Source organism: Ipomoea triloba, chromosome 1 (assembly GCF_003576645.1).
Source record: "Ipomoea triloba cultivar NCNSP0323 chromosome 1, ASM357664v1".
Classification (NCBI taxonomy): domain Eukaryota; kingdom Viridiplantae; phylum Streptophyta; class Magnoliopsida; order Solanales; family Convolvulaceae; genus Ipomoea; species Ipomoea triloba.
Genome location: NC_044916.1, coordinates 29,793,876 through 29,821,377, shown reverse-complemented (window position 1 = coordinate 29,821,377; position 27,502 = coordinate 29,793,876). Strand labels below are relative to the sequence as shown.

Here is a 27,502-nt window from a genome sequence, read left to right as displayed (position 1 = left end):
AAAAAAAAAAAAAAAAAAAAACTTAAATGCTTTTTTAATCTTTTGGGCTAATGGTTATTACAAAAAAATCTTAGCCCGACCCACAACTCAAGATTATTTTTTCCTTGGCTATGTTTTTTTTGTTTGGCCCAACCCAACCAGATTCATATTTTGACAGGAGTAACCCAATCCAATTCAAATAATAACCAAACATACATTTGACACCACTTAGGGGAAGACAGAGAGAGAGAGAGAGAACTGAGCATGAGATAGAAATCTAGAAAGTCTTTCGAGTAAAAATATCGGAAAACATTTTTTGCCAAAATGAGTCTTTTTTCTTTTGACCAGAATGAGTATTTTCTGTTGAATTTATTTTCTGTTCATAGCCAAACACTAGATAATCCAGAGGAAGTCATTTTCTGGGTTTCCAAATGTAACCTAATTAAATTTATCAAGAGGGTGTTATGAATTTTCATTCCTTTTTTTTTTTGTTTCCCCTTTCCTGTTCTTTTCTATCTTCGACAGGTTATTAATTGCAATGAATCAGCTATTTATATACTAGCACCTTTGAGATATGCAACAGTCTATGGGTGCTCGGATGCAACTATCTTTCTTGGAGCTGTTGGCAAGGTAGCTTTATTATAGCTTATTTCTGAATTGAATATTTAATAATTAAGGAGAATCACTGCTGAAGGTTTTATTTTGCATGTCTTACCAGCTTGGTAACGAAGTATTCATTCACTCAACCATTGAAAAGTCACCTGACTGTATACTTTAAATATGCTCAATACTATGCTGAGTTTTCAAACATTTGTGATTTCTCATGTCAATGTAGGACATTGTGTCTGTATGATTTCTGTTGGGCTGTTTATGAAGCTATACTTCATTATGTTGACAATGTCTTTTGATTTACAGTAGTAGCATTAGATTATGTTGATGAACTTTTTTATTGTGCATGTTATCAATGTAAAGTTTGTGACAAGCTATTATATTTTCAGGCTGTCAGAATTGAGCACTGTGAACGTGTGCATGTTATTGTGGCGGCAAAACGTATCTGTATTGCCAATTGTCGTGAATGTGTATTTTTCTTGGGAGTAAACCAACAGCCCCTTCTTGTCGGTGATAACCATAAATTGCAGGTTTGTGTCAGTTTTGTTATGCTGCATGAGGTTTTGGCCACGTGCCTAGATTCCACCAAGACTTGCTTTTGATCATATGTGATTGACTATGTGGTGATCAATTCTTGGAGTACATGGTTATACCTTTTTAATTATTTTGCTTTTGATTTCTTCCTGAGAAGATTTGCAATCTTGTGTAACCTCTTTTTCATGTTGATCATTGTATTAGGTGGTTCCATATAACACATTTTACTCACAATTGGAAGAGCACTTGAACCAAGTTGGTATTAACCCTACCATTAACAAATGGGATGAACCTGTGACACTTGGAGTGGTTGATCCACACGATTCGATATCACATCCTGCTGGTGTCTCTGATGTCCAAACTGAATCTGCTACCCATTTAGACCCTGATCAATTCACTAACTTTTTGGTAGGTTCCTACTTTCAGGTGTACAAGACTTGTTTTCCCTCAAATGGTTTATAATTCCCAAATCCCAAGTTTTAGTTGGTTATTGTGTTCTTAAAGCTTTCATAAGTTGCATGGAACTCAACTCTTTATATTCTCACTGCTGCTTTTGTGGGTCTCTGCCCATATGTTGCTTTTTATTTATTTATTTATTTTTAACAGTCTAAAAGTGTTATATATTATGCTTCTTTTTTCACAGATTCCTAACTGGATTGAGTCTGAACCATCTGGGACAACAAAAGACAACCCTTTTCCGCTGCCTGATGCATACATGGCTTCTCAGCAGAGAAATGTATGAACTAGGCCGTTTCTTTCTTGTTAGGAAAATCCCACAATTTTTCTTTTCTCCATAAAATTCTTCTTTGTACTTTGAAGTTTGTTCACTTTCTTACTCAAATTGTCAATTTCCCTTAAATCATGCTTGCTCTTATTAACCTTTTCAGCACAAGAACTTGGATGAGATTAAGCAGAGTTTGAGGGAAATTGAGGCTGAAGACAACCGGAAACGAGAATTAGCCAATGCTCTGCATGCATGCTTTAAAGAGTGGTTATATGGTAATGGTGGTGATATTATTAGCATGCTACTTTTTTATAACATTTTCCTAGTATCAATGCGCATATGGTAACTTGTTTCCTTTTCATTGTTTTCTTTTATATGCACATGCTTAGTAAATTGGCCATTTTCTTTTTCCATTGTTTTCTGCTTTTACTTATAAAAAATAACAATAAAAATTTCATAAAACCCACTAACCCCAACTTTTTTCAAAATTATGGAAATTCTACTTTTGTATTTGTGTCGATGTTTTGCCTTGCCATTTAATAATCTCCATATTCCGAATTTGGATTTAAAAAGTTTAAGAGTGAAAAGGAGTTGAATAAATGATTAACTCTACTTCCAGGGTTAGACAGTTATTTGCTTTGGTTTTGAGATTCTCATCTCATCAATGATTTAGTATACACTTATGATGCTTGATTAAACCTTTATCCAAAGTTATCATTGTCATTGAGGAGTTGTTACTATGGACTCTGGAAGCCAAGCTAGATGATTTGCTTATCAGTGATTGCATTCTTAATTTAACCTATCAATGAGTGTATGGAAAGACGACCAATTCCCATTGTGCTATTGGAGTTCTTTTGCTTTATGTTTGTTTCTGGATTTTAATAATGCGAGAGTAACTTTAGTTTCTTCTCTTCCAAATAATTTGACAGCTTCAGGAAATATCCGGCAACTATACTGCCTACAAGGAGAGTAGAAATTGTGTGGTGATGATCTGGCATGGCATGACCGGAGGGAAGGTTTTTCGAATTCAACTCTTAACTTCCATTTTCAGATTTTGCCATTTTTGGTGGAGTGGAAGGTAGCATAGGGAGGGTGTGTGTGCTACACAACACTAGGAAACTAGTTCATCTTCATCCCATTATAAGTTGTGCAGATTAATATTAAGATAAAATCTGCCAACTCAGTTCTTTTTAAGTGTATTCTTTCATTTCATATATATTGTATAAATCCAAGACCAATTTGGTTCAGTTGAAAATTTTCTACTACAAAGATATGATTATATTGTGGTGGAATATCATTTTGGATCTTTGAAGAAATGCCTCAGCAAATAGCACCAGTGAGGTCTAAGTATAAAAATTACTTGGAGCATCTATTCATGTACATAACATAATACTTTCAACGTACATAATAATAATAATCACTCAACCGTGTTGGCACCACCTGTTTAAATTGTATTTAGAATCCACCCAAGAATTACTAACAACAGTACATTTGCTCAAGGAAACTTCGTTCTATGGTCCATATATTTGGTACAAAAATCATGTATGTATATGTATATGTAAAATCTGAATTATATTTTGTAAGTGTATTTTAGTCACAAAAGAAGCATCATCATGATCAGTTTACTCTTGGCGAGCCAAAGAAACAGCTTGAGGTGGTGCGGAATGATCGCTCAGTGCCCTCAACTGCACCTGCTTCTGCAGCCTGTCTACTACCTCCCCCAGGCTGCTTGTTTAACACACCCGTTAGCCACTCCACCATTTCACTCATTGCCGGTCGCATCTCCTTCTCAGGCTGTTCAGTTTCCATCAAAGCTAGTGTTGGTAGGGAAGGGCAGCACAGATGATACATAGATACATACAGTTATGCAATGCCATTACACATACATACATACATGTATACAGAGTGAGATGAAGTGAGCAAGACGCGAGAGAGTCTTGGAAGGGATTGTTCTTGACATGGCTGGATCAACCATCTCTGCAACACACCCCTTGTCATCAAGCCTGGATGAAGCCCATTCCACCAACGACTGCTCATATCTCGGCCTTGAGCTATGCTCACAACAAAATCAATCTGTCATCGTTTGTTTAGATAGAAGCTAATGATCAATAATATACAGCCTGTTCCAAACCTGTCAAATGGCTGTTTTCCTGTTAGGAGTTCAAGAAGTAACACCCCAAAAGCGTACACGTCTGCCTTCGTGTTCCCAAGTCCCCCTTGGACATGTTCAGGCGGGACATAGCCACTATCAGATATAGCCATCTCAGAAGCCTGCTTAGGGGTGGTGATTATCAAATACAGAAATTAAGTATGATGTTCTAAGAGCTGGTTGTGAATTCACAAGCATATACCTTGAGTTTAACAGCGTTTGTGGTCAGGGGTCTCAAGTTGACCAGTCCACAGTCAGAAATCTTAGGCCTATTATCCTCATCCAGTAAGATGTTGGCAGCCTTCAGGTTGTTATGTGCAATCGGAGGCACACAGGAGGAATGCAAGTAACTGAAATCAAACATGGAATACACAGTTATGCAACAAGGCATTGCACTAAAAGTAAGGGATGTTGTGCACTTACTTCAAAGCACGAGCTGTGCCAAGTGCAATGCGTAGTCTGAGAGTCCAAGACAAAGGTATGAATCCAGTATCGTGCAGAGCATCCTGAAGAGAAACACTCCTTACATACTCATACACCAGCAGGTGCTGGCCATACCCCACACAGTAGCCAGAGAGTGCTACAATGTTGGAGTGCCTCAATCGTGATGCAGTCCTAACTACATCCAAGAAATGTTCTTCTTCTTGGAGAGACAGTTCTACTGTGTTGATATTCTTCACAGCAAATATCTTGTAAGATGAAACAACAAGTTGAGTTAGTTAATTTCATAGTTTGCTTTGCTGATTTATGTACAATAGAATAGTATACCTGTCCATCAGGGAACTCTGCTTTGTAAACGGAACCAAGGGATCCCTCTCCAAGAAGGTTTTCTTCACTGAAGTTATTTGTTGCTAATTGGAGCTCTGATATTGTATAGAATCTTGAACATATTGGGACTTTGCACGTATTGGCAAAGCTCCTTCTGGACACCGGTTGTAATTGCCATGGAGATATAAGCTGTGGAGAGCTTATCTGTGATGAGAATTGACTGTCTTCTTTAACTGTAGAAGAGCAGTCTGTGGATGAGTGGATCAAAAGATGATAATAAAAGCTGTTTTAAGTATTGGTACTTGATCCTCAATATGCACAGAATTCAAAAATGGATTCAATAATATCTAACCTTTAGTAAGACAACGAATACAGTTTTCAGTGCATACTGAGCCTATGAGCATTTGGTTGCGAGATCTATGAATCCGAACAACAATGAAGAGTACAGCACAGATTGCCAAAAGAGTGGCTCCGATTACCACAGCAACTAGTGCCTCAGAACCATATCTTTTTCCTTTGTACTCTCCTCCTTTTGTATGAGAAGCATAATTCTTCGCAATGGTGCTTGACTGCATAGTTGGTGGACTACTGGAAGTACTGATATTCTTCTTAATGGCACTTGACTGCATAGTTGGTGGACTACTGATATTCTTCTCACTGGGCACGACATCCAGAGGGAAATTCCAGGGTGAATAGTTTCCTCCCCTGTCAAATCTATTACCCCCAATCCTGATTGCAGATAAAACAGGTAGACTGAAGGACGTTCTATGTGTGAAATTAATGCAAACAAAAAGGATGCAATAATGTGATGCAGATAGTTTACCATAAGTTTCTTATCTTTTGAAAATTTTCTGGAATTACACCACTGAAGTGATTATCTTCGATATTCCTGGGCGTGGAAATATAAGTGAGGATATAAACACAATGTGAATTCAGAGAACTTCAGAGACAATACAGAAACTCACAGGTCTATCAGTGAGAGCCCAGACAAATTAATAACTGATCCAGTGAATGAATTGCTCTGCATGAATCTGCAGTAACACCTCACAGTAATTTAGCTTTTGAAACTGAGGACAGTTTGGACAATTGTGGTCAAAGAGAAGGGGCGAAGACTTACAAGCTCGTCAAGTTTTTCAAAGCTTTAAACGAACTAGGTAGATCACCTGTGAAGTTATTGTGTGATAAATCCCTGAGACATCAAGTTTTAATTGTCACTTGCAGATACTGCTATTTCCTGATTAGCTTTGAAATAAAGAATATAATACTAAACAGAACTTCAAGTTTTCAGCATTGAATTTATAACCAAATCAGAGGAAACAGATAAAATCCCATACATCAGTTTCAGATTCTCCATGCTGCCAAAAAAATCTCCTAAAGGTCCAGATAACATGTTGTGGCTTAGATTCCTGCGAGAAGATTACTGATTAAACTTTGTAATCACGAGCAACAAACAACCAGTAGAGAATCTGCTTACAGCTGCTGGAGATGTTTCAGACTAGTCAAGGAATCGGGAATGCTATTGCTGAAATTGTTCCATGCCAAAATTCTGCATTTTATTCCAAAATAAGAAGGTAAAATAGACTCATTTGTTAAGTGACCATATTTAGATCCAAATTTACCAGCATCATTTCACAAAATGACTATGCAAAGATGTTTATCTTACAAGTGTGTCAAATTATGAGGTAAGTCATGAGGGATTTCGCCTTGAATGTTATTGGAACTAAGCTCCCTAAACAAAAGAAACAGCAAGTATCGAAATCAATAAATAACAGATATCTGGTTTAAGTATTGAACTGCTAGATTAACTTACAGCTGCTTCAAGTGTTGCAGATTGGAAATCTGGAATCCCAAGATACCAGTGAGGTTTAAACCTTCAAGTTTACTGCCATATTTTAGAAAAAAAAAATAATTTGGTTACTGACCAGATACTGAATCAATTGTATTCAAGAAAGAGAAATTATATTGCACCACATACATTTGAACCACTGATGACCCTGAGCATCCTACTCCTGTCCATAGTTCCTCGCATGGGTCACCGCCCTCAAGTCTCCATTTTATCAATTGTGGTGGGCTGTTAAAGGCTCTGTACATCTCTCTCAGAGTTTGAGCTGCCACAAATGAAGATACAGTAGTCGGATAAAGTCAAAGTAACAGTAATCCCAGTTCAAGAACTTCACAAATTCTTGAATCCCCAAATCAAAAATTTTATTCTAGACTCATTTAACCAAATTCTGAAATCCCCATATCAAGAATTTGTATGAATCAATCAGGTACCTTCAATGTCATCAGTGTAGGCCGAGGCTTGAAAAGCCAGAAGAACTGACATGAAAATACATTCAATGACGCAGAACCATTTGAATTGCATTTTGAGGAACAATATCAAAGGTGAACTCGAGATTCTTCAATTTCACCTGAAAACACACAAAAATTCATCAGAATAGCATTGCATTGTAACAAATCATCCAAATTCAACACTTTAAACCACACAATAATCAAGTAAATTATCGAATTCTGGGACGAAATCTTCAACAAGGGCTCCAAAACAATGAGAGATATATATACATACAACTCGCGCCTATATATGTAAACACACATTTAAACGCATATCTTCACGTGTGCATAAATGAATGAATGCAGCAAAATGCAATACACATTATCGATAAAACTCAGTGATTTAGAAGTTGCAGATACTACAAAGAAGATGTACTTTACGCATCGCATGCAGAAATTGTATCAAGAAACAAGTTTATATGCATATGCGATAGCAAGAGCGGATGATTATGCAAATTCATAAGTAATAACAGTAAAGAGAAATGGGGTTTCTGGGTTTTACAAGACGCAGAGAGAGAAGAAGAAGAAGAAGAAGAAGGTCTTCGAGTCACTGCGATTCAGTAGCCAAGTCAGCTGAGTGGCGGTTATGCCGTTATATAGACACGTGCCCATTTTCTTTTCTTTTTTACCCTTTTCTTTTTTAAAGGCTAAAGCCGGACCGGACCGGTCCGGGTCTCAACTGCTTAACAGAGCCGCTGGAGTTCCTTTCCCAACTGGAAGCTCTCTGCAATGGCGGAAGGAGAAGATGAAGATTACATGGGAGACCTCTCCCAGTTTCTACCTCCAGAAGCCTCTGTACCTTCTAAAAAGGTTAGCTCCTAAACATGGCTGTTTTCCAGCATTATGTGTTTATATTCCATCTACATTTTTTTTTTGCAATTCGAAAAGAATTCTATGCCCAATTTGATGTAAACAATTGTTTCCGGAGTTGAGGAAAGTTGTCTTGATCTCAGAAGTTTCGAGTTTGCGATTGAGAATTAGGGTTCTGTGCTGAAATTATTCAACTATCTAAACCCTAGAATTAAAGGTATCTAATTCCTTAATCCAGAAATTTACATCACGGAATGCCGGTTTTGATTTTCTGTAAAAGACTGGTTTGCTTTTCATAGGAGAATCAAAAGAATGTGTTTGTAGTTTCTGTCAGAAATAAATTTGATACTTCAAAGTTTTGGTTTACTTCAATTACTGTTCATCTCTGTTGAAATCCTTGAGATTATGAGGAATCAGAACCAACTTTTCTTTTGATTTTAGCATTTTCAAATCTAAATCTCTGTGCCTTGCCTCCCCAACTCCAAACTCCTTTAACTCTCCAGGTTTCTAACAGTAAACCCGTGGTTTCAAATTCTACAAACAAGCGCAAACCCCTAAGCTGGCAAGAGCAAAGAAAGCTCAAACGGCAACAAAAGCAAGTTGAAGAGGATCAACAAACTCTGTCCAACTTAGAATCGGCAATTCCACAATCAAACATTGGGTTCAAAATGTTGAAACAAATGGGTTACACTCCTGGCTCAACGCTAGGCAAGGATGGCTCAGGCAGGGCTGAACCAGTGGCTCTGGAAATTCGAAGGGGCCGTGCTGGTCTTGGGAAGGAAGATTCGAGATTAGAGAAGGCAAGGAAAGAAATAGAGAAACTTGAAAGCGAGAAAATGAAGGAAAAAGAACTTTTGGTAGAGTTTGAGCATCGCCAAAAGGAGAGGTGGAAGGGAAGGAGGATTGTTGTCAATTTTCACAAGGCCGAGGCTGTGTTAGCTCAGTTGGAGAATAGAGAGGTCGTAGAGGAGGATAAGGAAGAAGAGGAAGGAGAAAAGGAGGAGGAAGAGGAAGAAGAAATCATCACTGAAGAGGTATTTTCTTCTCTACTATCTTTATACAGACTAGGCTCAGTTTTTCTTTTCTGTTACAACATTTCTTCATGTGGTGGTCAAAATGGGCAACAAAAATGTTTTCTTTTGGCTGGTCAAAAGTTTCCAGTCAGATGGCTGCAGGCACAATTAGGAAGCTTGGTTTTGAAAGAGCCAATGTCATTAGTTCTATCTACCACTTGCCTATTCTGCTTAAGCTTGCTAACCATGGATGTTGTTATTGTTCAACTTTTTGAGCAGGATTTGCTAAAGATATTGATGAAATTGAGAGATGAATATCATTACTGTCTCTTCTGTGGATGTCGGGTAAGTAGTGTTGTAGTATCTCTAGGGTGAGTCAAGGATTCATTTGTATGAATGTGAATCTGGAAGTTGTGGTTGAAATATCCAATCACCTAATTGGCAAAATACCCAAGTGAATTTCTTCTTTGCTTGTGAGCTATTCATCTTATTTTGTTGATGTTGATCTTTTGGCAGTATGAGTCTTTGGAAGCACTTGTGGATAACTGCCCTGGAATAATGGAGGAAGACCACTAGACAACCCAGGTGCCCATACTCATAATGTCTTGAAGGGGTGGATCATGGGTGCATTCCATGGACACTTGAGACTTTTTTGTTTCACTCCTCAATTCTGATGATGGCTCTTTGGCAATGAAATGAGGGAGTGTTTGAACTTTCAAGTCTGATCTAGACCATTCATATGAAGCCTGCTTCTAAGGGTTAATGATTCCAGATGGAGCCACTCTGAAGCTACTTTTGCCTGGTAAATCAACTGTAATCCTTAATTACTTGTGTGTGTGAAGCTACTAACTTTTTGAAGTTGAAACCGCCTTGGAATTTGTCTTCCTTATAGTTTTATACAAAGTTTATATTTAGATGATCATCTCATACAGTTTGAAATGCACAAGAAATTTTAAGACAAACACACAATGCAACTTTATTCAGTGCTTCATGAAAGTCAGGGATAAAGTCATCTTAGTTTAATCCTAAGAAGAGCACAAAATAACACTCCAGAATAGCAAATGCAAGTATCTAAAAACATAACGAAAGATGAAACTTTTGTAACACACTTGTGTTTCAAACAAGTGTGCTAGCATAACATATGATAGAAGGCAACATTCAGAGAGTCCAGTGCACATTCTGGACAGAAGAATCATAACCCGTCGAGTACTCCATTCCCATGTATGCTCGACCAGTTTGTTGATGAGCCATCTCGAGCTCACCAGAATAGTGACTATCAGGAATGATCTTATCTGAGCTGGTAGTGCCTTGATTGCCTTTAAAACCCCATGGACTTGAAAATTCATTGATAACGGCAGCATGGGAACCGGATGGATGAACAGCAAGCGTTCCATCAGTGTTAAGTAAGCTATTAACCCCGAGACCAGAGGGCAGTTGGTTTCTTGAGCCCCAGGGCTGATTTGAGTTTGACAGAAGAGAGAGAGCACGAGTGGAGTCGGAGACCCCAGTGAAGCATTCTCCACAAGGAACAACACTAGGACCGGGATAAGTAGCCCTAGCAGTAGCAGCATCCGAACCTAGCAAAAGAAGCTTGGGTGGGGGATCTTCAGAGCTTCTCTGCCATGGTTGTTGAAGAAAGTTCCCCGCGCCAGTGGTCTGGCTGTCCCATGAGGCCTTACCACCCGGATATGGGTACGAGGCGAAATCCATCACAAAGCTTCCAGTTTTGCCATTGTTTCCTGTCACTGCAGACATAAAGATCTAAATGCATTGGTTTGGGCAGAAAAAATTGAAGATGCTATGGGACATAATAAAGTATGTATGTGTATGGATGAGCTAGGCTTTGATAAACTAACCAAACATTGAAGGAGAAAGAGTCCCATAATGTGTGGACAATATGGATCCAAGTGGGGGCTTCCTACGGCGCTCATTATGACCAGCCAAACGCCTACGGCAGCTCCTTTTAACTTGATCAAATTCACTCAATTGATGAAACCTGGAAATTCACTACCTAGAAGCTACTAATACTGAGGAAAGAAAGCACATTTCTCTAAACCCATAATTCGGGTTGTTTAAGGAGAGAATCTAACAAATTCAGAATCACAAATTAGCAAAGAAATTAGAATGATGAAATAATATGCTGGCTGACCTGCTGCACTGCTGACAGAATCTTTGTTCAAGCCCAGAAACAATGACCTTAGGAGACTTGGAGTGCATACCACAAACCTTATGCTTTGAATAATAAGCCTTAACTTCACTCAGATCTGCCTTGCACCCTTCCACCTGGCACCTGGGTGGCTGTCCGCCTTGCGCCGCCGCGGTCCTCCCTCTCTTCGCCGGCGATGGAACCACCGCCGGCAGCGACGCATCTTCAAAGTAGACTTTTTTGCCGAACTTCAAGCCGTCCGATGAGGAATCGGCTGAGGTAGAGGTAGAAGAAGAAGAAGAACCCAGTTCCATTTTGGAGTTGCAGAGCCCATTCACCACATCTTTTGTGGGTCAAATCATTGAAATGCAGACACACTGACACTGTACAAGATAAATATTGCACACACCCCCCATGTATATACACGAATGGTGGAGGTTGAGAGGGGAGAGAGAAAAAGAAAAGAAAAAAGAAAAAAGAAAAAAAAAAAAAGGCAGAGAAGTGACAGGAGTGGGGCCCATAATGCCAGCTTGGGAGTTTGTGTACTGCTCCGAATGCACTATAAACTCCTCGATTATTCAAATAATAATGGAGGATAGTGAGTGCTGACACACAAACCGCTAATCCTATGTTTCGAGTTCTGAGTTTTGACCGTTGCAAACAGTAGCCGTAGTGGGTTAACTTATTAAATTTTTCAGTTCGGTGAAATCTTGCTTAAAATTCTCTTAACATTTGTTTTTTTTTTTTATTTTATTTTTTTTTAGAACCGCTTAACATCTGTTATTACATTTAAAGATGATAATGAACCTGAATTTATCAAACATTTTAATACATATACCAATAAATAGAGGTATAATGGTATCAAATTGAGCACATTAGGCCAAAGAATTTAAAAGATAAAATAAGGATTTTCCATATAGTCAAAGGTAGTTACCAGTTTCTTGCCTTCGATTTTTAAATCGTATCAGATCATTTGGAGGTTATTGCATGATTTTAGAATGTTTAATTATATAAGCGTACTTTTCTTTAGTTTGTATTTTTTTACTTTTGGTGATTAATTTGACCACTATATATATATGCATTTGATAATTCCACACCACAACACACAGTCAGAAAGAACCCCACCTCTTTCCATAATTGAGTACTTCCTCCCATCCAAACAAAACTACCTTTCATAAGCTTTTGCTGCATGCATTGAGGAATTAGATATAAGAATAGGGGTATACAATCCCCCCAACCACTCACAATACCAATAATGTAGTGAATATATATAATTATATATATATAATCAAATCAGAACCTACAAAACACAATAGTCTACTTAAATGTCCACAAACTGTTTCAATGAAGATTGTGTGAATTATGCACTGAAAATTGACATTGTATGCATTTATGTGCAAATTTGCAGGTTATCAGTTTCTCACAGGATGAAGGGTTCTCATTGGAACATCACCCTATATATATATATATATATATATATATATATATAAAGATTGTGTGAATTATGCACAGGAAATAAATATCGTATGCATTTATGTGCAAATTCACAGCTTCTCAGTTTCTCACAGGATGAGGAGTTCTCATTGAAACATCACTATAATTTGAACATGTTACGGGAATTATATAAGTACATGTAGCAATACACTTGCATTTTATATTGTAAAATATTGAGTATTAGTTATGAAAAATTACAAAATTATCACCATGTAAATCTATACTATGTAACTACTTATATCGGCGTGGTTAATTTTCATTTTTAACTACCCATCCATTCTCATATTATGTGTGGGCATATATAATATTGTTGGATTATAAATTATTTTTAGTTGTTAAGAAGGCCACACAATTGTAGTGTGAATCAACATTGAATTTAAGATAGGTTGAAATTTGTGGTTTGTTGATTGGTAATGTAGTGTTGAGGGACTTGAGGCCGGCTCACTAAGATTCCATCTCTATTGGTTTGACTTGTCTACTTAGGTTGGGTCACTATTGTTGGTCCAATGTATTAACTATGCTAGGCCTTAGGCTTTGGCATTCTTCCTAAATTACTTAAAATTTTATCATTCAACATTATGTTATTTATGCCACAAGAGAAACCTGCATTTATTATTTAAAAATGAGATAAGCCATTACCTCAGGCGTCCCGTGTTCTCACAATGCTGTTAGTGAGACACGATCCTTAGTCACACATTTCACCTCTTGTGACCAATTGAGCTACCCATGTAATCACCATCACATAATTTATCATGTCATATACATGCCACACCAAGTGTTATTAATAACAATCAATCCATGATCATTTAAATAAAATAAATTTAAAAATTAATAAATTGGTATTGTTGTAAAATTATTAAGATTTTAAATTATTATTTAAATAATCATGATTCAACTCTTATTAATAACATTTTTAAAGAATATGGTGTGGCATGTGTATCACATAGCAAAGTGCGTGATGGATAATGATAACTTAGACTATCTTTATCCATGCAATATTCTTTCACATTCAAAAGTGAACCCTACTTCCATATCATCAAATTTGTAATTCTTTCACTCTTTTTTTTATATACATTCGTACAATGCTCTCTCACTTTCAAAAGTGGTTCACTTTCACAACACATTTAATAATAATGCTATAATAACAAATTAATATAATAATAATAATAATAATAATAAAACTAAAAACAAAAGCTTTTTCTAGGCTTGCAAGCTTTCTTATTTTGAAAGCTTGCAAGTCATGTGTGTCAATTAAAAAAATTAAAAAAGAAAATAAAAAGACACTTGAAAGAAGTTGAAATTGCAACGATATTTTCAGCCTTAGCTACCGTACCTTTGCAATTTTCTTTGACTTTCAAAATGTAAATATCACAAAATTTATAATTATTTATTATTTATTCCTTTCCATTTTCGTATCATCTTATTAAAAAAAATAGTTTTTATCAACAAAGTAATGATGAGAGGAGGAGCAGATGCTAAGTATTTTGCAATTATGATAGGATAATTGCAAAACATATTCACGATGGAACTTATAAAAAAAAAAAATATACAATTGCCACACCATTTTGCAATCCATACTATTGCAAGGATGCCGATGGTCTTAGAAAATGCACATGATACAATGTAAAAATAGCAAAAAGTAACATGGTTTGGAAAATAAATTTAAAATCACCATATTTTGGTAAATAAGATTTCAAAGTACTATATATTGAAAAAAAAAAAAAAAACTCAATTTGTTATTTACTATAGGAATTATTTTCTCTTTTGGTCTCCAAGTAATTTTTTTAAAAACATATTTGGTGCATGATTTTTTAATTTTGTCACATTTAGTTTTTTTGACCAAATTATTATTATTTTATTATTATTGTTGTTGTTGTTGTTGTTGATGTTGTTGTTGTTGTTGTTGTTGTTATTTGCATAAAATCATCAAAATGTATCATATTTTCAATTCAAAATTGTACCTACTTAAACATATTCACATTTTCTGAGAGAAAGTATATGATTCCAAATTAAAAATATAATACATTCCACCTATTTTGTGCCAAATTTTTTGTTAAAAGGACCACATGTGACATAAAATTATAAGTGGTGTACCAATTGTAACAAAAATAATACTTAAAAATTAAATGTGAAAGTAACATAATATTTTTCCACTAAAAGTAAAAATAATTCTTTAGTATAGATATTTGATATTATTTAATTTAAATATGTTGTATATTCACTCACATGTTGTCTAGGTAGGTAGTATAAGGTTATAAGGCACTCATCAAATAATTTGTGATGAGAAAGCAATGATGCAATGATGGGTTGCATTTGATAACATTTATATTCAGCTTTCTTTCTTTATACATTTACAAATACTTTATAATTTACCATTTTCTCCATAACAGTTTTGCTTATAGCAATTCAATCCTAATGATTTGTTGTTGTTGTTGTTTGTCTTTTTAAGAGTTTTATTGAAATTTATTTTTAATTGTATAATTTTTTATAGTGTTTGGTATATATATAAAACTTTTAGTTCAAATTTGTATATATATAAAACTTTTAGCTCAAATTTGTATATATTAATGATAAATTTAATATTATTAAAAAATAAATGTTAAATAATTTTAATCGAATATCATTAATAAAATAAGATAGGTGACGAAAAATACGTACTTTTCTAGTATCATTAATTACTAGTATTTCGGGATACCAGTAACCATTACCCACCTGTACTTTACAACCTGGTGGCAGCATGCTGGCATACTGCTCTATTTGAGTTGATTCCTGTCAACTCTTGTCTTCAAAAATATTTATACCCAAAAATTTAAAAAATCAAAATGATTTCTCTGTTCAATGGTTAAAGTTTATTGCCTCCTGTTGTTAATTTAGATTATTGGTCATGAAATCATGGGCCATGGCCTCAGTGTCTGCATGTCCTTGTGGAAACATTGTTATAAGTGGTCAAATCGATCTCACTTTTATGGAATATTTTCACATTTAATTCCTGTTTGTCTGATCCCATTTAGTCTCAAATTTTTGTTGAAATTATCACATTTGATTCATTGTTACAGTTTTCATTCAATTTTTTTATTTTTGGACCAATATGATAATTTCACAATTGTAATATTTTATTCTTACTTAAAAATGCTTATAAACAACATAATAAGTATATAGCATATACTACCTTGTAAAGAATCGTGAGTGTTTAATAAAAAAACATAATAATAAACAATATAACATCAATTTTGGGGTGTAAAAAAGGTCTATCAAATTATTGATTATTATAATGTTTATAAATGCTTTTAGATAAGAATAGGAGATTAAGATTGTAAAATTACTGAATTATCTTAGAAATTAATGTAAATTGTAATAGAGAACTAAATGTGACAATAGATCAAAATATAGCAATGCCACTATAATACCCTTAACATGTATACCAACAATATCTTTGAATTTAAACGCATCTCTAACCTTTATCTCCTTTGCTCCTTTCGGATTAGCAACAAAATTAAAAACAAATTAAAAGAAAAAAAATAGCTAAGTCGCATGAAAATGGTGAACACTTGTTCACCACCTTTATGTGCGGGCCCTAATAGGCATGCACAACATGCATCTCATTGGGACACGGTAGGACGAAGTTTACAATATAATTTTATTTTATTCTTTTATACAAAATGTGGAGCATCTATTAACAAATGCTATACACTTTGTCTCTCTCTTTTCTCAACATCATTTTTTTTACTTATATAAATGAGTTTTTAGTTTTTTGCTCAAAGAATACATTGAAAATGTCCTAGTTTAACTACTTTGCATGCATGTATATTCATCATCTATAATTAACAATTTAACACGAGCTATAAAGATCGAATTTACCTTTAAGTCATCCGGGGCTTAAGATACAATTATAATGTAAGACATGATAGGCTACTATAGCCCTCGCCCATTCTAGTTGGTATGCAGTTTTAGAGAATGGTTGTGCACACCAAGTCTTCCATCATGTTTGTACACAATTGATTCATTGCCCGAGTCTGGGCCCAATGAATGGGGCTTCCTTGTCCCCTAGCCTTGCAATGAGCTAGGCCTATTGGACCAATCTAGTGTAATATGTTCTATGCGAAGATCATCACCAATAGCACATTTTAGAAGATTTTTATACAATTTGTTAAATTTATCTCTCGTAGGTGAAGGTGAAAGTGAAAGAAGAAAGAGAGAGAAGAAGAGAACTCCTTACAGAAAACTCGGTTTTTGGTCTTAACTGTGGGTCCCACCAAATTTTCCTTGCTTCTCCGCCTGGCCGAGTGCAAGGCAAACAAGCGCCCGGGGCGCGTTTAGAGACTTATTGTTCTTTTCTTTTTTGTGCTTTCTGACAATTTTTTTTTTTTGCCTCCATTCTATTTTCTCTTTCCTAATCACACACTACAAAAACTCCTCAAACCCTCCNAAAAAAAAAAAAAAAACCTCACTATTGAGGATGCCCCCAATGTCATTTGTAAAAGTATTGTATTTCAAAATTAGATAGTGATACTTCTTTAGTATTATTTTTTGCAAAGGGCTTGATTGAAAGGTATTAACAAGAATCAAACTTGTAATTTTCAAGTACAAGAATTATGTTCCACGTATTTGATCACTCTCTCGGTCTCAGGCACATATATTGTCTAAGGAAAAAAATTGAACTATTTATTTATCCATATTATATATATATAGATATTAAATATAAATTGTATTGGGTAAGTCCAACATAGGTTAACATTCTAATTATTTGGATAATTGAATGGATTAAGTTATTCTGGCTTGTTATAAAACCCAAAAATAAAAACCAAAAAGTCAAAGATAGATGTTGGAGTTGGGAAGATATGGATCTATTTTTTCTCAACCTTATCATCATCAAAAACAAAAACATCCAAGTAAAACCTAAAATCCTAGCAGCGTACAAGAAAGAAGTCCAACAATTACTAAACCAGTCTACTTCTCAATTTACACGTTTTAAAGTTTAGGGCATATTCCCTTGCTGGCAAACTATAAAGCCTAACCATCTAAGCAACCCCCACAAAACCATTCTAAAAAACAAAAACAAACAAACCACTTTTGTCTATGCAAGACTTACTACTACAACACCAACTCAAAGTTGGCATAACACATTCATCTTAGACAACTTAGTTGGCAATGCCGTGTTGCTCGCTTGCTCGCGTCACACTGTAGTCCAAAAATATAAAGTATACCTTCTTCCTCGTTCTACCACCTAACTCTTTCTCCTTCGCTTCGAGTCTGTCTTGTCTTGTAGACCCTACCGACGACCTCCGCTTCCTATTTTTGGACTACGGGGCGTGAAGGCGGTTGGAGTACTGCAGAAGCTGACATCTCCACTGGTCGAAAAAGAACTGCAAAAGAGTGGTTTAAGAAAAGGACAAGAAAGAAGGGACTAAAAGCAAAACCATGCAGAAAGACTAAAGATATTGTGTGATATGCTCTCATTAATATTATAGCCTAGATGCAAAAGAGTAAGCCAACTTCCACTACACACCTGTTTGTTGTGACTTTCGATTCCAAGGCTAATGTGCAAGCTTCACGTTTCTACAATGCACACATTTGTCAATAGCTATTACCAGCTACGCTCTCCAGATGTTTTAGCGGGATTGCAGCACCCTGCACACAGTCACACAGTCATTGCATCTTAGGCTTATCTAGTTAGCTGTTTAATTTAGAGGACAAATGGAAACTAAGCCAGAATTCTAGGATAGAACAGTGTTAATGGAAGAAAATCGCTAAAAAAAAGAACCTCAATTCTTAATGCTTCGTTCTCCATTTACAAATGCAGACAGTGAGTCAGTGAGCAACAAAATCATGGAAAACGCTTCCATTTTTCCCAAGGTGCAACATAATCTGAAGTAGCAATAACTAAGTAACATAAGGAAGAGAAATCTATTAGTTACCTGAGACTCCGAATAAGCACCTCCTATGAATCCTTTTTGCCCAGATTTGACTTCCTTCAAGCTTCTCTATTCGTTAGACATGATCAATGATAGGTTTTCATTTAAAGCCTTTGACCAGTAGAGTAGCACAGGCTTCTTAAATAGATTCATGCCTAGAGAATTACATTACATTTTTGTGACTTAAACCATAAAGATGTAGTACTCTGGCTTTTAATATCTATGTATACCAAAAACAAAATGAAGAAGAAAAAAGGAGAATCTAGCAACAATATATTTAGGAAGAGTAAAGACTCTGCAAATTCTTTACAAAATTCAATCCTTTAGAAGCCTCTAAATGGGGTTTTCAAAATCAAGAATATATGACAAAAGGAATATAGAAAAGCATATATAAGAAAAACCATAGAATCATCTATGAATAGCCAACAGAAAGTTCATCTGCACTCAAAACCAACTTCAGCTGCCCGTCGGGGCTTGCTTTTCCTTCTGCTCCCGTTCTGTCTGAACCCAACTGACTTTATTAAGTCGTTGGCATTAGTTTTAGTTCCCAGGCCTTTTTCCTCCTTCGCGGAGTCCCCGTTCTCCTTCACTTGTGATGACCGCTTCCTCTTCTTGCCATTCTCAGCGGCTTGGTTCTTGATATCTTTGCTCAAGATGTTGCTTTTCATATTGTCACCATCCTCTTCAACTTCAACAACCTTCTCAACCTCATCCTCTTCCTCTATTTCATCCTTCACCGGTTTCAGTGGTCTTCCTCGTCTCCTCACTGGCGGAATCTTCTCTTCTTCGCCACTTCCAAGATCCTCACGCACCGAATGTTTCTTTCCCTTTCCTCTTCCTCTGCCCATTGTCCAGATCCAGAAACTCTACTCAAAAAAGATTTCTACCACCCAAAAAAAAACAAGACAGACATAGCCTTGTATCAGAGCCTTTAAATACTAGAACTAAGCAACTGAATAAAACTCTTGAAATCCATTAGTTCTCAATGTTGAACAAATGGGAAAGAAATACTTCAAATCATGGAAAACAATTCTAAGGAAGAAGATTCTAGTAAAAAAGTAACATTGTAATTGAAAAATACACATGTAGCATATCCTGAAAACCTAACGGAAGAAAACAAAAACAGAAATAATGCAAGAGAATCATACCTATCCAAAACAAACAAGAACATTCAATGAAACAACAACCTTTCTCAAATTATAAAAATTCTAAATAATCAAACAGCTAAAAAGCAGCACAACAGAGTAACATATGGCCATAAATCAACATCACAGAATCTCAATATCCAAACTCATTAGTGCAAAACAAATCTAGAATATCGATCACAGAATAAAAGGTTTACTGGTAAACACTCAGAGGCAAGACAAATGGAGTGTTCATATAGAAGTTCATAGGAACTGAAATTCAATAAACTATGAAAAGATTCAATCTTTCAATAAACCCACACGAAAAAGTATGACAAAAATACATATTTGATACTTTTTGGGACTAGAAACACAGAGAAAACGTACCAAACAAAGCCGAGTTCTCAAGAAATAGCCAACAGTTCAATCTTTAACCAACGCCAATGTTTCAAGCTACGAGTAAAACCAGTGAAATCACAATAATCAGAATGTTTCCTTTTTTGATTTTGGTATCAATAAAAGCAAAAGAGAGAGTGCTGTGAGTGACGAACGGATTTAAATAACTGATCCGGGAGAGAAATAGAGAACCCCAAAATCAGAAAACAATAGAGAAAGGATGAAAGATTTTAGCTTTTGTGTATAGATTTGAAGAGATAAATGGCTACCATGATACCAGGCTTAAGAGGAGATTCAAGAAAACTGAGGCAAAGGAGTACAAGAGAAGAGAAAAATAGGACAGTGTAAGTAGTAGTAGTAGTGGTAAAATGGTGAAATTTTTTATTTTTTTGTGTGGGTTGTTTGGGAAATTAGGGTAATGTGTAAATGAAGGATTTGATGGCAAAATGGGGATTGGGGAAGAAGAATGCATAAATTATTATTATTATTGTTAAAATAATAAAATGAAATAAAATTAAAAAGAAATACTTTTCTTGCTCCATTTTTTATTCATTAACTTGGATTACTTTCTTTTGGAAGAAAATCTCATTTGGATTAAGAAAGAATACATTTTTTACAATATTGAATTCCCTCTATTCAACTTTATATACTTTACTAGTTTTCTCCAGGCCTTATACACTATTTAATATTTAAGTAGAATAAAATTTTCAATGAGATACAATTTCTTTTTTTTGAAAATTCAATGAGATACAACTTAAAGTGTATTATTGATGATTTTAAAGTTTTTAGAACAGTTACAGTAGGTTTTTTGGGGTGATTTTTTTAGATGGACGGGGGAGAGTGTAAGATGGAGAGAAGAAAAATAGATGTGCAAGAAATAAACTTTCCTTGGAGAATGTGGACCCTAAAAAAAATACCAGTGCGTGTTGCGTGCACGCATTAATAACATTTTTTTTAAATATGACAAAAAGCTAGTAAATTAATTCTCTCAAACAAGATAGAAAAAAATCCCTACTTATAGTGTCAAAACCAAGACACATGTTGAAATCTCGCTAATAGGTTCGACGTAGCGACGCATTGCTAGTGCCATAAGTCTGTCGTGACACGTATTGGGCCTTGTTGTGATGCTTAGAGTAGTGGTAGCGAAGATAACCTACTTGTCAACAACACCTGGTCCTCGTGACCAATTCATCAACCCCAAAGATCGAAAAGTGTCCAGATGTAATCGATTTTAGGCCATAGTACCAATAGACTCACCATATAACCCCATCAAATTCAATTTGAATACTTGATGCATGTTTACAGTATTAATTTTACTCATTTATTTATTTATAGTTTTACATGAATTTTTAAAAGAAAAATATACTATGCAAAAAATAAATTATGTTGTGTGATTTAGTTTAATTTGATTTTAGATAGTAATAACTAATAAGGTAGGACTAAATGAGAGAACAAAATCCACTAATCGGTGGCCCCCATGGCCCCATGTAGTTGGTGTAAGGTTGGGATTAATTGTCTTTTTAGTATAATTGAGATTAAATTGTACTTTTAGTATGGCCAATTATTATTATTCTATTTTAATTAAATTCAACATTTTTGCAATAGCATGTCATATCACACTATTAAATTTAAAAATTCATATACTAAAGGGAATAATATTATTTGTCTTGAAATTATAAAAAATTATACTTGAAAAATCATAGTGTACATGTTACAAGTCATTTGGATTCAATATAATTAATTGAGCATCATAGTATTTGCGGTAAAATTAGGAATAAAATAAATATGTTTTTTTTTTACTGTTCACTCAACTCTTCGGGAGATATGCTAGAAACTAGGAGTCCTTCGCAGATCTTCCTAATAATCTACACAATATATCAACTTTTGTCAACAATTATTTAATAATTTTTCTATTCTAGAGTTTTTATCTTCCTAGGTATAGTAATATGTTTATATACTTTTGAATTTTGATAGTTGATTATAGAAGATAGGGAGTTTAGAAAGCAAGGTAAAAGACACAAGGATTTTTCAGTAAAAACTTTGATGATAGGAACTGAACTTATATATAATTGTATTAAACTATAAGAGGCTCTTTATATAGAAAACTTCGTAGAAAGATTACAAACTTTTTACAACTCCTAAGATATAATAACTACTATGAATTTGTGTGGTTTGTTTAAAAAAAAAAAAAAGAAGAAAGATATTAACTACTAAGTTACATCAAAGTCTTCTTTCAAAAAAAAAAAAAAAAAGTTACATCAAAGTCTTCAAACTCGATACATACTAATACAATAAGATAAGATTTAACTATCTTATCTTTATCCCCTCATTGTATTACTTGTGTAGTTATAGTGACTAAGAGCTTATCATTACCAACCTCACGAGCTCAAACTTCCGGTACCCATGTATTTGTATACAATCTCAGAGAACTTGTAGTGATCAATAATATAGCATCCTTCTCTTTATTTGTAAAACTCTAAGCCTTACATCTAATTCATTTGCACTAGATCTAACAATTTGTGACATGACTCGTTAACACTATACAAAATTGGACACAAAAATAATGGATTAGCGTTTATTTGTACAATGTTTGGGGTCATTAATGTGTTGACCACTAGGAACCGTTAAAATTTGTCTTGATCGGTCAACCCAAATAATATTTTATCATTTAATGAATACTATGGTATAATTTCTAATATTATGATATGTTATAAATGAAATATTTTTACTTTTTATTTGATTTAATTGTATATTTAATAAAACAAAAGAATTTTTCTAAAAAGAAAATTATATTAACATGTTGAGTTTAAATTGTTGGTATATTTTAAATATTACATTGAGTTATCCTGGTAAAAATTGTCATTATTTTGAGTGTTTTTTTTTTTTCAGATTATTTGCGTAGTATGTGTCTGCTCAACAACATGATATATCAATATCTTCGATTGGCTTTAAAAAGGTTAGAGCGATACCTCAAACTACAAAATACTTGGCACTTTAATTTCAATATTTGTTAGTTCTGTATTTTGTCAATTTGGTGGAGTTATAAATGAGGTGTGTGTGTATATATATATATATTCAAAAGTGAGAGAGAGGAAGCAGGACAGAGCTTGCCTATTTTGTCAATTTCTTTTCGTCATAATTTTTATTATTTTAGCAAGCAAATAAAGGCATGTGCGTTCATACTCCAAAAAATAAAAGTAAATAAATAAATAAAGCAGAAATAAATTAACATAGTCTCCCACAGAACATAAAAAACGAAACCACGTATCCCATTGGATTAAATATCCAACCGTATCCAATTGCAATAGTATTTACATCTCTACTTGTATTTTTTGTTTTAATATGAAAAATAAATACCAAAAAATTGTTATAAAACTAATGGCTTTATGATTTTATCAAACTTTACCTACCATAAACTAGTTACTCAAGCTTAAATATCATAATGTATATGAACAATAAAATAACGGACATTTGGGTAGCCGGTGCATGCCTTTTTGATCCATAAGTAAATATTATATTGTTAAGCTTGATTATATGTCCAAATTGAACTATTACAAGACCAATACAGGTCGCTAAGTTCCACTACGGGTTACTATGAGCTAGCATGGGCTACTAGGAGCCAGTAGGGGCTGCCAAGGCCAGCAAGAACTGCTCAGGGCCAGTAGAGGGTTTTAGGGGCCAACAGGGACTATTACAAGAAGTACATATAGCGAAACAGAGATTGTCCAAGATGTTGAGAATAATCAAAAGATGATGATGCCTGAAATGCTTGGGAAACCCGGTATTTATATGGTAGGAGATGTGTTTTCAACTACCAAAAATTTCAAGAAATAGAGGTGTCACGCACTCACGCATCATCCTCTCATCTTGCACAAACTTTGTATCACAGAAAGTCTAGAAGACTTGTACGAAACCACGTAGCGAGTGGGGTGGGGCAACGCACCCTCACGAACAAAGTAAGAGTTAGGATTGGACCTCACCATGCGCAACTAGGTCGCCTATCATCATTCATCACATTGGGTAATCCATCAACAAGCGTGATGTGTGTAAGGTTCTCGTGAGCAACCTTGCTCCCCTCCAGCTCTAGAATCTGTCATTCATGATGATTTTGCATTTTTATCCATTGAGATTTAGACCTTTCTTACCTTTAGACCAAAATTATTTGCAGCCTTGCTTCCTAGGTTCTTGATCCTCTCTACCTTGACCCCAAAACTCTCATTAACCCTTAAGCGTTTTGTACTTCATCCTCCAAATATTACATCCTTACCCCCTTTATTCTTGTCTCCTCTACCAATATCGCATACTTGCCCCTTGAACTCCTTGCCTTTCATTTCTAGACCTACAAAGTGTAAACTCTCTGCTGCTTTGCACTTTTTACCCCACCTCTCCCGCCATTGCACTCCAACTTCCTAAACATTGCTTCTTAGCCTGGTTTGTACCCTCCCCCCCCCCCACCCCTCGTTTAGCGCAGCCCATTAAGTAGTCCAACCTTTTATCCCTTTTTAATTGGCTCCTTAGGCCAAATTAGACCCCCATTGACTCCTTAAACCCAACTTATATCTATACGCTACTCCGTAGCTCCAATTATTCTTATTGATTTTATAGGTTTGCCCATTTATACTAGATAATGGCCTTATGCATGAGTTAAATGTTTATTGATCGATTTGTAAGTGATATCGGTTAGAGATTGATTGATTTGAATTGATTGAAATTTAAAAAAAAAAATCAATAATGGATGAATTAAAGCATTTATAAATGAGTAGTTTCATGATAATGAATGGTAAGATGGGAGATTACACAAGGTAGCGGTTATATATATAATCTGCTTGCACTCGATATGCATGGACAACTGCATAAACTTGGCATTGTGAGAAAGGGATCACATACTTCGTAGTATGAAAGGGGAAAGAAATGGAGGTTTGAGGTTGGCACTTTTGAATCCACGAATAGACTATAGAACACTTGGAATCTTAAAAAATTATTGAACACAAGAATATAACACGACTAAAGAGGTTTAGGTAGAAACTCATCACATTCACATTTAGTTGGGTTTTAATGTATTCTTGTCTATTGATTTTTCTAAGGCAAAAAAATGTTCATATAACTTCGCTGGCATTATTTACAGTTGTGTGGACCACAACATCTTGCAAATTGAAACGATACTTCAATTTGCATTGAACCTGAAATCATCAATAATAAAACCATCAGATCTAATCCAACATCATAAAGATATTTAGGGTGTGTTTGGTTGGGGGGTTTAGGCATAAGGTATGGGTATCAAAGTGATTGTTAGTGTTTGGTTGATAGGTTTTGTGAATGCTACTATGGGTTTGGAATACCCCATTAATGGCAAAACCCATACCCTTATTAAATAAGGGTTTCATCTTCCTTCATCATTTCTTCCCCAACTATTAATAATCATTCCCATTTCACCCAACTACCAAATATGCTAAATACTTTCACCAAAACCCATTACCCTTACCAAGTATTTGATACCCATTCCGATTCCGATTCCCATGTGCGAACCAAACGCACCCTTAATTGACCCAATATATTAAGAATAAAATTTGTACACTATTGTACGTAACAGCATCGTAAGTGTACGTTTTTCTATACTTCATAAAATTATATACGTTTCATTTTATATCATATATACACAAACAAAACATATAATATAATTTTACCTTATCCTTAAAATATTTTATAACATACGTACATATGATATTTTTGGAGTGGTTAGCTTCTTTGTGACAAGTTATAACCAATGCTCTTCCAAATGCGTGAAATTGTGTCACATTCACTATTTCTTTTATTTATATGAAAGTTTATAACCACTACCCGAATGCACGTTTTGGATGGAACACATTTTGTGACTCTAGCAGACAAAAGATCACAGGGAGGTAAATCTGCATAAGTTGTCTATAGTTGATTGACTCAAATAAAAAGTCCAATAAACAGCCCCAAAGAAACTGAAACTTGGAACCTTACGATTATTAGCAATTGTTTGACTAACTTAGTTGGGGTTGCTTTCAACATTAATTATTCCCTACGGAGTACGTAAAAATTGAATAAAGTATGACAAACTCAAAAATAATATTGTTAATCCGATAATATGACATCTACCACGTGTTTCGTGAACAGAATAGGGTCGTTGATGCCCTTGCGAAGAAGGCCCTAGTGAGCCCGAGATACCTTACTGATTTGAGTGACCCCCAATTGAGCTTCAAACTATGTTGCATGATGACCAAATTGATGCACAGTTCCATCGGAGGGTCCCCGTGACTGGGACGGACGAAGGTCTGTAATGTTTTAGTCTGTACCTGGGTACTCCCCTCTACTTTGGATGATTGGATAAAATATATATATATATATATATATATATATATATATATATATATATATATATATATATATATATATATATATATATATATATATATATAAAAGTTAAGAAATGTTTGTAAACAGTATATTCAATTTAGAGTTAATGACTTTGGTAAACTTTTATAAATGTTTATTATAGGACTTTTTCAAAGTTTATAAAAATTAAAGAGGTTTGAAGCAAATGAACAGTAGTGGAGTATGGTACGAACTTAAAGGTGGTTCTAACAGTTATGAGCATGTCCAACAATTAAAGCATGCTCAGAACATCTCATGACTCTAAAAAAAAATTATGAAAGTCATTTAAAATTCATCCATTTAAAAGTTTTAAAACGTCCATGTAAATTTTGATTGAATAACATCTCTTGTATTATTTTCACCAGTTATATTTCTTCATTAAACAAGAATAACCATTTCTAGCTCTTATTCCCCCCTTTTAGTTCAATCCATTGTTCTTACTTCTTATGCAACAAAGCTGTGATCTCCATGGAGTTTAGTTTACCCCTAAGGTAAATCTCAAATTCTTCACAAACTTGAAAGACAACAAAAGTAACATTATCAATTAGATATGTAGATATGTGTTTCGAGAATAGAATAGAATAGCTAACTTTCTTGTTAATAAATCTCTTCGCCAAGACGTGTGAGCATTTGACACTCCTCCCTCAGCTCTACGTTTAACCCCAAAATTTGAGTACCCTCACTTTGGAAATTGTGACAGGTAAATTTGAGTACCCTCGCTTTGGAAATTGTGAGAGGTAAATCACAGGATATGCCTCAGTAATGTAGGGTCTGAGTGCTTCCCTTTTTCCTAGGTTGAGATCCTCCCCCATTGAGTATTTGAACCCAAGTAATCATTGGGCACTACACCCACACTTAGACTTTCGACCACTGAGCTATGCCCCGAGGCTCCCTCCCTCAGCTTTGATTCAGTGAATGGTGGGTGGGTGGGTGGGTGGATTACAAGAAAGCAAGAACACAGCAGAAGTAGAAAGGTAAGCTATCAGACATTTCTATCTCCTTCCACCAAGCAAATGAGGGGTGTCAGACACAGCATAACTATGACTGTATAGTCTCTGGGGAAAAGAATCAAGCAATAGGCATAGAAAGCAAATGACTAATAACTTAAGAGTTA

General features: G+C 35.0%; 5 protein-coding genes across 6 annotated transcripts in view; 2 read left to right on the top strand and 3 right to left on the bottom strand.

Annotated features, from left to right (window-relative positions):
* LOC116032521 (TBCC domain-containing protein 1-like) overlaps positions 1–3,162 on the top strand; it is a 7,116-nt gene extending 3,954 nt beyond the window's left edge. The window contains exons 4-9 of the mRNA XM_031275120.1: positions 505–609; positions 978–1,118; positions 1,327–1,530; positions 1,766–1,858; positions 2,010–2,121; positions 2,776–3,162. Of these exons, the coding sequence (XP_031130980.1) occupies positions 505–609; positions 978–1,118; positions 1,327–1,530; positions 1,766–1,858; positions 2,010–2,121; positions 2,776–2,819 (699 nt within the window). The 3' untranslated portion in view covers positions 2,820–3,162. The remainder of the gene's footprint in view (positions 1–504; positions 610–977; positions 1,119–1,326; positions 1,531–1,765; positions 1,859–2,009; positions 2,122–2,775) is intronic.
* A 57-nt stretch (positions 3,163–3,219) lies between these two features.
* On the bottom strand, positions 3,220–7,176 carry LOC116032512 (protein STRUBBELIG-RECEPTOR FAMILY 2). Its single transcript, XM_031275109.1, has 16 exons — positions 7,038–7,176; positions 6,739–6,871; positions 6,574–6,645; positions 6,427–6,492; positions 6,238–6,309; positions 6,098–6,169; positions 5,881–5,952; positions 5,729–5,794; positions 5,587–5,652; positions 5,116–5,492; positions 4,764–5,011; positions 4,419–4,684; positions 4,198–4,345; positions 3,978–4,117; positions 3,741–3,897; positions 3,220–3,640 (listed from the first exon to the last, which is right to left on the bottom strand). The coding sequence occupies exons 1-16, from the start codon at positions 7,126–7,128 to the stop codon at positions 3,464–3,466; spliced, it is 2,223 nt and encodes a 740-aa protein (XP_031130969.1). The 5' UTR covers positions 7,129–7,176; the 3' UTR covers positions 3,220–3,463.
* Positions 7,177–7,774: 598 nt separating this feature from the next.
* On the top strand, positions 7,775–9,836 carry LOC115996267 (G patch domain-containing protein 11). Of its 2 annotated transcripts, none has more exons than XM_031235445.1 (4): positions 7,775–7,904; positions 8,408–8,938; positions 9,197–9,262; positions 9,434–9,836. In XM_031235445.1, the coding sequence occupies exons 1-4, from the start codon at positions 7,824–7,826 to the stop codon at positions 9,491–9,493; spliced, it is 738 nt and encodes a 245-aa protein (XP_031091305.1). In that variant the 5' UTR covers positions 7,775–7,823; the 3' UTR covers positions 9,494–9,836. The 2 variants fall into 2 exon arrangements, with proteins under 2 accessions (XP_031091305.1, XP_031091312.1); XM_031235452.1 differs by having other exon boundaries at positions 7,790–7,904; positions 8,419–8,938.
* Positions 9,837–9,867: 31 nt separating this feature from the next.
* On the bottom strand, positions 9,868–11,464 carry LOC115996259 (squamosa promoter-binding-like protein 9). The gene is made up of 3 exons (XM_031235431.1): positions 11,067–11,464; positions 10,774–10,913; positions 9,868–10,662 (listed from the first exon to the last, which is right to left on the bottom strand). Exons 1-3 carry the CDS (start codon positions 11,375–11,377, stop codon positions 10,076–10,078), a joined length of 1,038 nt encoding a protein of 345 aa, XP_031091291.1. The 5' UTR covers positions 11,378–11,464; the 3' UTR covers positions 9,868–10,075.
* A 7,246-nt stretch (positions 11,465–18,710) lies between these two features.
* LOC116019832 lies at positions 18,711–20,310 on the bottom strand. The gene is made up of 2 exons (XM_031260179.1): positions 19,981–20,310; positions 18,711–19,352 (listed from the first exon to the last, which is right to left on the bottom strand). The coding sequence occupies exon 2, from the start codon at positions 19,315–19,317 to the stop codon at positions 18,904–18,906; it is 414 nt and encodes a 137-aa protein (XP_031116039.1). The 5' UTR covers positions 19,318–19,352; positions 19,981–20,310; the 3' UTR covers positions 18,711–18,903.
* Between the last annotated feature and the right edge of the window lie 7,192 nt (positions 20,311–27,502).

Coding starts and splice junctions, on each gene's coding strand:
- LOC116019832 (XM_031260179.1), bottom strand. CDS start 19,317: ATGGGCAGAGGAAGAGGAAAGGGAAAGAAACATTCGGTGCGTGAGGAT.
- LOC115996259 (XM_031235431.1), bottom strand. CDS start 11,377: ATGGAACTGGGTTCTTCTTCTTCTTCTACCTCTACCTCAGCCGATTCC. Junction 10,914..11,066: donor TTCTGTCAGCAGTGCAGCAG/GTCAGCCAGCAT, acceptor GTGAATTTCCAG/GTTTCATCAATTGAGTGAAT. Junction 10,663..10,773: donor TCTTTCTCCTTCAATGTTTG/GTTAGTTTATCA, acceptor TTATGTCTGCAG/TGACAGGAAACAATGGCAAA.
- LOC115996267 (XM_031235445.1), top strand. CDS start 7,824: ATGGCGGAAGGAGAAGATGAAGATTACATGGGAGACCTCTCCCAGTTT. Junction 7,905..8,407: donor CCTCTGTACCTTCTAAAAAG/GTTAGCTCCTAA, acceptor TTAACTCTCCAG/GTTTCTAACAGTAAACCCGT. Junction 9,263..9,433: donor GTCTCTTCTGTGGATGTCGG/GTAAGTAGTGTT, acceptor ATCTTTTGGCAG/TATGAGTCTTTGGAAGCACT.
- LOC116032512 (XM_031275109.1), bottom strand. CDS start 7,128: ATGCAATTCAAATGGTTCTGCGTCATTGAATGTATTTTCATGTCAGTT. Junction 6,872..7,037: donor CTACACTGATGACATTGAAG/GTACCTGATTGA, acceptor CATTTGTGGCAG/CTCAAACTCTGAGAGAGATG. Junction 3,898..3,977: donor GGAAAACAGCCATTTGACAG/GTTTGGAACAGG, acceptor TTGTGAGCATAG/CTCAAGGCCGAGATATGAGC.